This window comes from Clarias gariepinus, chromosome 12, assembly GCF_024256425.1.
Source record: "Clarias gariepinus isolate MV-2021 ecotype Netherlands chromosome 12, CGAR_prim_01v2, whole genome shotgun sequence".
NCBI lineage: Eukaryota > Metazoa > Chordata > Actinopteri > Siluriformes > Clariidae > Clarias > Clarias gariepinus.
Window position 1 is genome coordinate 24,155,437 of NC_071111.1, and position 11,379 is coordinate 24,166,815.

An 11,379-nucleotide genomic window follows, 5' to 3' on the forward strand; every position below is an offset into this window, starting at 1 on the left:
GACTTCGATTACTTATTTGGCCTTTTTCTGGTTTAATGGTTACCAGATTGTTTCGGCTGGATTTAACGAATTTATTCTTTTTTCTCACTAATCGGGGAATAGACACAGTTTCTATAGTACAAGCTATGTGTGTGCGTCTATTAGTATGGTGAGTTGTATTGTGGCTGATATCTAAAGAATCTGAGGTATGACTTACCGCAAGTCAGATGATTCGTAATGTCCTGGAGATGTTGTCAGAGAGGACCGCTGCTCCAGCTCTGCTAGGGTGCAGGCCATCTGTGCGGTAGAGCCTAGGACGCTCCCAGAAAACATTCCAGTTATCAACAAAGGGTAATCACTTTAAAATAACTGACAGTTGCCCAAAGTGCTTTTTAAGGTAAGAAATAATAAAGTAAAATTTGGAATAATGTCTATAATAAAACTGGCAGATTAAAATAAATAAATAAATAGGAAGAAAAATAATAACAATGTTTAATAACCTACTTACAGCCATCTGGTTTACCACAGCCTCAGCATCACTTTTAATAAGAATAATCAGATTATTATTGTCTTCAAACCTTTTCATTCAGCATGTCTTTATTATAAGTTAACATTCAGACATTTAAAATGAACAGTTTTGGTAAGGGGAACAGGAAGATCATGAATGACCCCACATGTCTTCATGCCTCCAGGCAGGTCAGAGGGTTGGGTATGTGTCATAATACTCCCTGAGTTTAGTACGGCTGATAGAAGTGTGCCATCTAGGAGGGAGCAGGGGTTGGCGACCTCCCATGCAGGACACATCCAGCCCGCCAGATTTATGGATAGAGACAAATTGGCAAGGTACAGACTTTGTGGGCATGAGCTCATCTCTCATGGAAAAGGAGAGCCTTAGTAAAGCTTGGTGCTTGGCCCAACCAGCTTTGTGTCATCTAGTAGTTAAATCAGCATCTCATAATTATAAGATAGTAAGACGTAATTATATGATCTGCATTATAATTATCAGACATTCTTTCTCTCACTCATTCTCTATAGCGCTTATTCTGTACACGGCCTATCCCAGGGGACGAGGCAGGGCACACACTGGAAGGGGTGCCATTCCATCGCAAGCCAAATATGGAAGGTGTAATTTAGAAATAGTAAGTTGGAAATGAGAGTTTCCAAATAGTTTTTTTTTATGTTCAATGTAATACACTTTTATATGTTTAAAATGAACAGTTACAACTGACCCAAGTCTCCCCTGTGTTGTTCCTGGAGCAAATCAGGAACTTGGATTACTCAATACACATGAATACCAAAGAGGATAAATTTAGCTTTCTCACACTACATGTCCATCTATCTGTCTGTCAACCCCCCTCTCTCTCTCTTTCCAACACTCTCTCCGTCTCTCCCTCTCTCTGCCTGCCTGTTGGTTCTGTCTGATTATCTGCCTGTCTGTTCCTCACAGATACACAGGGACAGATGGACGGTCTTCCACAACCAAGAATCATACATTGGGGATTAAAAAAAAACACCCAGGAAGATACAGTATTAGTCAGTGGTTGAATATAGTTTTCACAGGTAGTTAAACGAAGTGACCGCAGGACGGCTAAGGGTTTATTTTAGGATGACGGTCACGTACTCGAGTCAAGTGGCCAACGCCACCTTCTTCGGTTTTCACCGACTGTTACTGAGGTGGAGAGGTAGCATTTACAAACTGCTCTACCGGGAATTTCTTGTTTTTGTTCTTCTTTATTCCATCCTTAGCATCATCTACAGGTAATCCACCCATTACAGCGATACTACTGTATGACAAATTATCTTTAATTATGTTTATTACTTTTCCTTCCTTTTTATTGTCACTGTTTGTAAACATTGGACTCTTTTTTTTTTTTGTACATTGTTTTTAAAAGCTTAAATACCGGAATATGTTTTAATTGTTGTATTTGTAATTAGCTATATTTAAATTCTTTTTATTTTGTTAACACTTTACAGTAGCTAAATGTCTAACAATGAATTAGTTTTGCACTTCCCTAGATCTCCCAGCCAATAAATGAATAAAGACGTGTATAAATCCTTAAATAATCTCTATTAAGTCATTAGGTGTAACAGCTTTAACTCTTCTCTCCATGGCCTGTAGATGCGTGCTCACAGACCCTCAGAAGCGTTTCTTTGAAAATCTTTCTATCTATTGTGACCGATATGCTGAACAGATCCCCGTCACCTTTGTGCTTGGTAAGTTTTTAAACGTCTGAATGTCAACTTATAATAAAGACACGCTGAATGTATTTCATATAGGTTTGAAGACAATTAGACAAAAATAATCTGATTATTCTTATTAAAAGTGATGCTGAGGCTGTGGTAAACCAGATGGCTGTAAGTAGTTTATTAAACATTGTTGTTATTTTACTTTATTATTTATTACCGTTTAAAGCACTTTGGGCAACTGTAAGTTATTTTAAAGTGCTATATAATTACAGTTTTGACTTGATTTGATTGGAATATTAAAAGATTGTGAATTTTTCTATTTACACTTGAAATATGAAGTTACACTTGAAGTCTATTTTTATATTATATTTCACATATTATAATGGACTGCTTTTTGGTGCATGCTGAATATATTTTTATAGTAATTTGTTAAAATAATTAAATAATAATAAAAGAGAAGCCAAAAATTTTATTTAAAAAAACGTTTCTGTTTGGGAAAATTATTCTCAGCACATTCAGGCAGGATTTAAGATTTATTAAGCAATATAGCATACAAGGGTGTTCAAGTCAAACCAGGACTTTTGATAGCACGGAATAAGAGAACACACACACAATCGTAAAATCTCCCTTTATTTTCTCTATATAATCCCCTCCTACACTAATCCACTTATCCTAGAGTTTTCACTAGTGCTTGGACACCATCAAAGTTTTCTCAGTACACTGGAACAGTAATCACACTGCCTGCTTCATGTCTGAAACGCTGGCAACAGATGTGGAAATGGTTTAGATTGAGGTCAGGAGTGAACAGCGGATGTGGCAATAACTCCCAGTTAATTTCCTCTAACGTGCAAGTGGTGTTGGTGGATGATTGTGTTCAGTTCCCACAGACAGATGCGTCTGTTCTGCACGTTGCCAATAAGGTATCTGCTGATTTTCAAGGATCAGGCGTTCCACTCCCAGAATGTTAATGGGAATGACTGCAGCGGGCTCTCAGCCACCTCAGCCAGGATTGTCATTTCAGGAAGTACAGACTTCTTTAAAATATTTGCAACAATCAAATGTTTTTTTGCAAGTCTTATCAGTATGGAGCCCCCAAAGGGACATGGGTAGGGAAAAAATCTCACTCACTCAATCATCCATACCACCTTATCCTGTATTCAGGGTCGTGGGGACCTGGAGCCTATCCCAGGAGGCTTAGGGCACGAGGCAGGGTACACCCTGGACAGGGTGCCAATCCATCGCAGGGCACACACACATACACACTACGGGTAATTTGGGAACGTCAATTAACCTTACCTACATGTCTTTGGACTGTGGGAAAAAACCGGAGTACCCGGAGGAAACCCACCAAGTACAGGGAGAACATGCAAACTCCATGCACACAGAGACGGGAATCGAACCCGGACCCTGGAGGTGCAAGGCGACAGTGCTAACCACTACACCACCGGGCCGCCGGGAAAAATTCTATTGAAGGAAAAAAAATCTGTTGAAGAATATAAAATGAGTCATGGGATGTGGGGTCTTTCAGCGGCAAAATACGGAAAGGGTAAAGTACGTCTGTGTATTTTAGCCATTGTTCTGTTGAAGTAATGTTAATGCCGTCTACTTAAAGAAGTGAGACCTAGAGACATTCCTGAGGTCGAGTGGATTACCACAGGACACCGTACTGCTCATAAAACAGGGTACGCTATGATAAATTTTATTACGTTAATAAGCAATATTACTTAAACTAAACTAAATTATAATTTAAGTTATAAGCACAAATGTTAGTCTACTGTATAAGACGCTCCTTACAGAACTTCCACGGTGCTTGGCTAAAATGCACTGACAGACTGGCCCTTTCTGTATTTTGGTGCTTAAAGAATGACCTGGAAGTATGAATCAAGTAGTCTAAACTTCTTTTCCCTCTTATATTCCGATTCTTTTTTTTCCATGCCTGAATTTTTTTTCTTCAACATTTTTTTTTCTCCACTCTTGTACCTTTAATGGCTCTGTACATCAGTGTACTTCGCTTGAGTTTTTTTTTTTAAATCGGCTTTATGTCTTCACAAGAAATTTCAGTACAAGTGATGGTTTGACTTGAACACACCTTATATAAGACATAATAGAATCACCCAGGCGTGGTGTAATGCAAAGTTTATCATTTTCCAAAAACACAGCAGCAGAAGTGTTTTATTTCTCTTATACTGTTCAAACTGTCATTATGTTTATTGTTGTGGAACATTTGCAAAAAAAGTTACTTTTAAAATAAAAAAATACAAAGTAGCCACTGACACTTTCAAAAATGCTACATGTATATAAACACTTTGTGACCAATCAGATTTAAGAATTTGAAAGCTTAATTTAATGTCCTTTAAGTTTAACTTTAAGTTGTAGGCTTGATCCCAATAAAGAGGATTATTCTGCACTACAAGCTATGAGTTGTTGTAATAAGCACTGCTTTTCCGCAGGTTTCTACGTTACGCTGGTGGTGAATCGCTGGTGGAACCAGTTTCAGAACCTGCCATGGCCTGACCGGCTCATGATCCTCATCTCGAGCTGCGTTCAGGGCAAGGATGAAAAGGGACGGATGTTGCGGCGGACACTGATGCGCTACGTCAACCTGACCTCACTGCTCATCTTCCGCTCAGTGAGCACTGCGGTGTACAAGCGTTTCCCTACCATTGACCACGTGGTGGATGCAGGTGAGAATAATGCACACTTTTGTGGTGTGTTTTTATTGTATTACTTTGTATTAGACTTTGCAGAATAGATCCCCACCTGAGAATCGCCTCCCTGAGTTCCTCTTAAAGTTTCATCCTTGCTCATCAGGGACTATCTGACCATTTTGATTCATAAACATCTTCTCACACATTTGATACTCATTTTACAAATTTTTTTTAGATCCTGTAAATCTGCTTTGTGACAATGACAATTGTTAAAAGCGCTACATAATCACTTATCATCTATACCGCTTTTTGCTGGATCTCAGGGACCTGAAGCCTATCTCAGGAGGCTTAGGGCACGAGGCAGGGTACACCCTGGACAGGGTGCCAATCCATCGCAGGGCACACACACACATACACTCACTTACACACACTACAGGCAATTTGAGAACACTAATTGGCCTAATCTCCATATCTTTGGACTATGGGAGGAAACCAGAGTACCCGGAGGAAACCCACCAAGCACAGGGAGAACATGCAAACTTCATGCACATAGAGACGGGAATCGAGCCTGGCCGGGAATCGAACCCGGACCCTGGAGGTGCAAGGCATCCACCTCAAATGTCAGTGGTTTTATTTAAGTCTTCCACTATAAGTTCATCTTGTGCACAGGGGTATTGTCCTGCTGGAACAGCTTTGGGTTTCTAGTTCCAGTAAAGGGGAATTGTTGAATTATAGCATAAAAAGGCATTTTTTCTTTACATTCTTTAAAATTTTTTCCAATTGTGTGCATTTTAGGGGAGAACCATACATAAAGTGTCCACAAACGTTTGCCCATAAACTGTAGTGTATGTCTAATTGTGTAGTCCTCCTATTATTTCTGAAAGCAACCAGAGCTCAGACTCCTCTCCTAATTCTAATAACCTACTTTTCCTGCTTTGCCCATGTGACCCTCAGCTTGTTCCTTCAACTTCATCTTATTGTAAATACATCATTTTTACTGGACGAAAATGTAAAGTGATTTCTTCTGATGTTTTTCTCAGGCTTCATGACATTAGAGGAGAGAAAGATCTTTGAGAATTTGAAATCACCGCACCTTAAATACTGGATCCCTGTGGTATGGTTCACTAACCTGGCCTCCAGGGCGAGGAGAGAGGGCCGAATACAAGACAGCGTGGATCTTCAGGCCATTCTTAATGTAAACCTCTGCAACCTTTTTTAGTACCTTAAACGCTAATTCTATTCTGGTCCTAGTGATGAACTGGACTAATCAGAATATCGCTAAACAATAGTTTAAAGCAAAAATTGTTTTATGTTTATGTAATTTGTGACTCCACATTCTAGCAATAATACTGCAACAGTCGTCCAAAACATGGTATCGGTGCTAAAAAAGTGTCTCACCTACAGTATAAGTGAAAAAGTACATTTTCAGATAGGATCATAACACCATTTTTTTCATAATTTCATAATTTTGTTTTTTTGTAAACATGCATGCAGATTTATATGTTTGTCAGATTAAAAAAAAAACAGATTTGTTAAAGACAATTGTATGCCCTTTTATGTAGTGTCCGTAACTGTTAAATTTAATTTTTTCATTTGGATGAAACTTGTTTCATTTAGATTTCACATGTAAAGACATAAACCTGAAAAAGTGTATTAGTCTAAAATACAAAATTGCATCATGAATTTGACATGGTTACAGACACTACAGATGTTTTGCTTTTTAAGCTTTTACCAAAACCAATTTAGGAAACTATTTTTACAAATTATCTTCTAGAAACTTAAACTAATTTTAGGAAAAATCCCAATGAAGAAATATGGATCATTTGCTATTTAAATGATTATTGTTTGAAGCAAGACAGAATAACGCTAAAAAAGGGCCATTTTTGGGCCACATACTGTATAAAATCATCTCTCCATGCATAAAGCAATGGTCACTTCCATGTTACATAAACATCAGAAGTAGCTTCTTTGGCACACTCATTTTCTGCATTATATGTATAACATAATAAATAAATACAATCAGCACCAATACTGTGTTTTGGCCGAATACAACTAGTAGACTTGTCCACATAACAGGTTGTGTACGTAGGTCACAATGTTAGATACATTCCCCTGAGCTTTGCCTTCCATAAAGATAGAAGATGACTAACTGCCTGCGGAGTTAAAATCAGCGTCAGACTTGAAAGTTAACCCGCGATGCGAGCAGCCATGAGGACTTCTCTGTTTGTGTGTTCTGTCAGGAGATGAACAAATTCAGGGCCTGGTGCTCTACTTTGTTTGGATACGACTGGGTCGGGATCCCATTGGTTTACACACAGGTAAGCGTTTTTCCATATAAACAAGCCCTGACATTTCCATCTGTTGTAAATCCTCTGTATATCTCAGCCAGCCAGGCAGAGAGAGCACACATGAGCATGTTAAAGCAGCAAACTTACAGAAAGAAAGAAAGAAAGTTGTCACAGTTCTTAGTGGTTAGCACTTGTTGCCAGGGTCCGAGGGCGATTCCCACCTGTGTGCATGGAGTTTGCATGTTCTTCCCGTGCTTGGTGGGATTCCTCCGGGTACTCCAGTCTCCTCCCACAGTCCAAGGACATGCAGATTTACCTATTTGGCGCTCCCAAATTGCCCGCATTGTGTGAATGAGTGTGTGAATGTTGGCTTGAGGTCCTACCAAGGTTGTACAATGGGAATAAATGCATCGATAATCACCATTGGCCTTCATGGTCCCTAGTTGGACTACAGAGGTTCCTAGATGGATGAATGGAGGGAGCAAGAAGCACTCCTAATTACTTAGTAAAAATCAATTCGTTTACTTAATTTGCTGAATTTGTACAGACAGAATAATAATAAAATCAAAGAAATAAACAGATTTTTTTTATGGATGAAACCTTGCTTCATTTCTTCTGTATCTTTCCCTCTGGTTAGGTCGTAACGCTGGCCGTCTACACGTTCTTCTCAGCCTGCATCATCGGCCGACAATTTCTTGACCCAGCACAGGGTTACCAGGGACACGATCTTGACCTTTACGTGCCCGTCTTCACATTGCTGCAGTTCTTCTTCTATTCCGGGTGGCTTAAGGTCTGGCAGGCACACCTAGAACTTTCTGGCTAATCAGATCGGAATCTCTCTTGAGGAATTAATTTGGGCAAAGATCACAGCACAGTGCAAACGCTGCCAATTCTATCTATTAATCCGTCCATGATCTATACTGCTTATGCTGTGTTATAGATTTTTTCGAAATTAAAAACGTTCAATAAAGTTGCTTTGAACTTGCTCGATTTCTTGGCAGTGTATGTGACAAATTTAGTCGCGCTCCAGGTCAAGACATTCAGCATTACCTGAATGATTCAAAACGTTCACGTTCATATTACACTGTAACCAGAATTGGATTTTGTATTCCACGAAGGAGCATTACGTGTGTAAACATCCTCCTCATATCCTCCTCGTGTTACTTCAATTACCGCAAACAAGGAAACAAGAAACAGACCCCGAGCATCATCCCAACCAGACACACTAAACAGACTAGTAAATGAAATAATATAATAATGCGCTCCAGAAATGTATGCATGCCTAGAAGTGGCTTTCTTAAAATATTTCTTAATACTTAATAAAACCTTCCTTTGCCTTAATAAAACCACCAATACTGTAATGTAGGAATCCCAGCAATGTCTTGTCTTGTTGAGTTTGTTCACGTGCCCCTTGATTGTGCTTCCAATTTTGCTGGAGTTTATGATGTTTCATCTGTTTCTCCAGGAAACTCCACAACTTTTATATGAACCTAAAACCTATAGACCAATCCAAGTGCTCCAGTTCTCCAGATTTGGCCTTTTGCACTTTAACAATCATTACCTGGGGTAATAGGAGTGTGTATATTTTGTTTGGTCGTGAAGAACAAAAGTACGAACATCAGTGTCTAACCAATTATATTCATAAACACATTACGGTGCAATGATTAAAATGTGTATCTACAGTATACGTTTTACCTTTTCGCATCTCAGGTGGCAGAGCAGCTCATAAACCCATTTGGAGAGGATGATGATGACTTTGAAATCAACTGGTGCATTGATAGAAACCTGCAGGTTTGTCACATGGACGCACGATAGTTCATTGGTGTATCGTCAAGGACGTTATTACAGTGCCTTCCTTTTTACCATACAAATGAAAAAATAATGTTCTTGTTTTATAATGGTACAGTAACTTACAATAGCCGTATCGCCGGTAGGTGTCTCTGATGGCAGTGGATGAGATGCATATGAACATCCCCGAAATGACGAAGGATATTTACTGGAACGACCCTGATGTACGGCCACCGTACACCCGTGCTTCCGCAGACTACTGCATCCCGTCATTCTTGGGCTCCACTACTGACATGGGGTGAGCGAGAATCTCCAACAAACCCGCACCCACACTTTTAACCTGCAAAAGTATTCGAACCTTTTCACATTTTGTCACGTTAAAACCACAAACATACATGTATTTTATTGGGATTTTATGTGATACACTAGCACAAAGGGGCACATACTTTTGAAGTGGAAGGAAAATAATAAACACAACAAAATGTGGGAAAATTTAAGGGTTATGAAGACTGTATATCCCCCCGAGAGCCGGACTCTACTGTTTCTACTCTATGTTGCGGCACCGTGGCCTTGCACCTCCAGGTCTGGGTTCGATGCCCGCCTCGGGGTCCGTGTGCATGGAGTTTAAATGGTTTCCCCGTGCTGGGTGGGTTTCCTCCAGGTACTAAAGTTTACCCCCCCCCCCCCCCCCCCAGTCCAAAAACATGCAGATCAGGATAATTGGTGTTCCCAAATTGCCCGTAGTGTGTGAATGTGTGTGAGTGTTGACCAGAGGTCCCATCATGGTACAGTAAATATATACATTGAAGTTGGGAGAAAAATGCCATTTCCTTATATGAGGACATCTGGGTGACAAGGGGATATGGCCAAAAGTATGTGGACATTGTGGAACTGTTGTCCGAAGCTCCATGCAGACATGGTGTGTTAGGGTTGAAGTGGAAGAACTCCAGACTTCATAATGTTTTGTAGATTACAAATCCCCATAGCCAAGCTCCAAGATCTAAAGCCTTCCTAAAGAAGTGGAGTTTATTATAATAGAAAAGGGAGCTGATGCTGTACATATGGTTACATACAGTATGGTTGTGGTAGTTAGAAGTCCACAAATGTTTGGCCATTCAGTGTGTACCTGCATGACCTATCAAGTGTCTGACACAGAATGAAGTCTTATTATATCATAGTAAATGGGATGCGTGTCTTTTTTCTTTTGCAGTCTTTCTGAAATATTACAGAATGACAACGTCGAAATCAGCAACCCACAAAGGGAGGCCACCGTTCTGTGCCGCATGCGTCGCTTGCTGAGCGTCCAGGAGCCCATGGATCTCAAAATGCGGCCGTCTTTAAAACGTCACAGCAGTGACATCTCCAGCTTCTTACCACATCGTCGAGAACGGCATTTCCTCTCCAGGGTGGAAGAAAACATGCAGACTGACTCTAAGCTCCATTTCAACGCAACCTTCTACCCTCTTGCCACCGTCAACGAGGTGAACAGCATCTCCTCTTCTCCTGTAACCTCAATACACACTATTTCTCCCAACAATACGCCTTCAGTAGTGGACAGCGAACTCCAACTGGGAGACGACGGTGACGGCGTTGTACGGGAGCAGACGGGACAGCGATCTTCATTAGAGTCAGCACCAGTCCAGGAGCATTGTGATAGGAATCTTGGAGAGGAGCCGAACACAGCAGGAGGAGTCACAAACACAGAACCCAGGAGGCTTAGCTGCTTTTCTCTAGGAAGTAAGAAGAAAATGATCCGACTGTCATTTCAGTCGTCGAGACAGAGCTCGATAAGCAGTACGAGGAGTGATCCCACACAGCTACGGCGAACATCTGAAACTGTGGACTCGACCAGCCAGGATAAAGAACAGAGACCAAACCAAGACGTCTGAAAGCGGCTCTTTGAGAAGCTGGAATATTTACTCCAAACTCAGGTGACTGATCATAACGGCTTCTAGGTGTGCACTGTGTCCGCCGCGTCCATACAGAAGTCATCGTGATGAACCACAACGTGCGAAGATTTGTATTTTCCTATGTTTATATTAATATCGTACTTTCTAGGACATTCATTTTAGTTTCTAAGTTAATTAGTAAGTCAATATATAACAATTTAGTTTTTACTTAGTATTTTTTTTCTGAGTATTTTGCCAAATTTTCAAAATGAGATACATTTTTAGAAATGAGATGAGTTACATGAATAATTCTAAAATTCGAAATAAGACAAAAATAATTAAATAGTTACTAAGACAAAATAATTTAATTCAGAATACCGAGACAAAATATAAATACACCATTTCATACCAATTTATAAATTTAAAATGAGCCACTAAGTAGAAAGAATTGGCTTGTTAAGCCAAAATAATGAAAACAAAGTAAAAAAATAAGTAAAAATAAGTGACGTAATTTAACCCTCATACTGTGTTCTGCTCAAATCTGACGGCTTTATATGTTTCCTCTCTAAAAAAGTGCAGCTAATTAAATCCTCTTGTCAT

The 11,379-nt window shown here is 39.8% G+C and overlaps 1 protein-coding gene across 2 annotated transcripts; it reads left to right on the top strand.

Annotated features, from left to right (window-relative positions):
* Positions 1 to 1,462: 1,462 nt before the first annotated feature.
* Positions 1,463 to 10,930, top strand: LOC128534374 (bestrophin-3-like). 2 transcript variants are annotated; one of them, XM_053508783.1, is made up of 9 exons: positions 1,463 to 1,737; positions 2,099 to 2,193; positions 4,617 to 4,850; positions 5,855 to 6,009; positions 7,055 to 7,132; positions 7,740 to 7,892; positions 8,813 to 8,893; positions 9,037 to 9,188; positions 10,101 to 10,930. In XM_053508783.1, exons 1-9 carry the CDS (start codon positions 1,586 to 1,588, stop codon positions 10,777 to 10,779), a joined length of 1,779 nt encoding a protein of 592 aa, XP_053364758.1. In that variant the 5' UTR covers positions 1,463 to 1,585; the 3' UTR covers positions 10,780 to 10,930. The 2 variants fall into 2 exon arrangements, with proteins under 2 accessions (XP_053364758.1, XP_053364759.1); XM_053508784.1 differs by lacking the exons at positions 7,055 to 7,132; positions 7,740 to 7,892.
* Positions 10,931 to 11,379: the final 449 nt, after the last annotated feature.

What these genes read in the sequence shown, in the direction of transcription:
- LOC128534374 (XM_053508783.1), top strand. Translation starts at nt 1,586, where the DNA reads ATGACGGTCACGTACTCGAGTCAAGTGGCCAACGCCACCTTCTTCGGT. An exon ending in TGACCACGTGGTGGATGCAG is followed by an intron (nt 4,851 to 5,854) that starts GTGAGAATAATG and finishes TGTTTTTCTCAG; the next exon opens with GCTTCATGACATTAGAGGAG. An exon ending in GCATTGATAGAAACCTGCAG is followed by an intron (nt 8,894 to 9,036) that starts GTTTGTCACATG and finishes TATCGCCGGTAG; the next exon opens with GTGTCTCTGATGGCAGTGGA.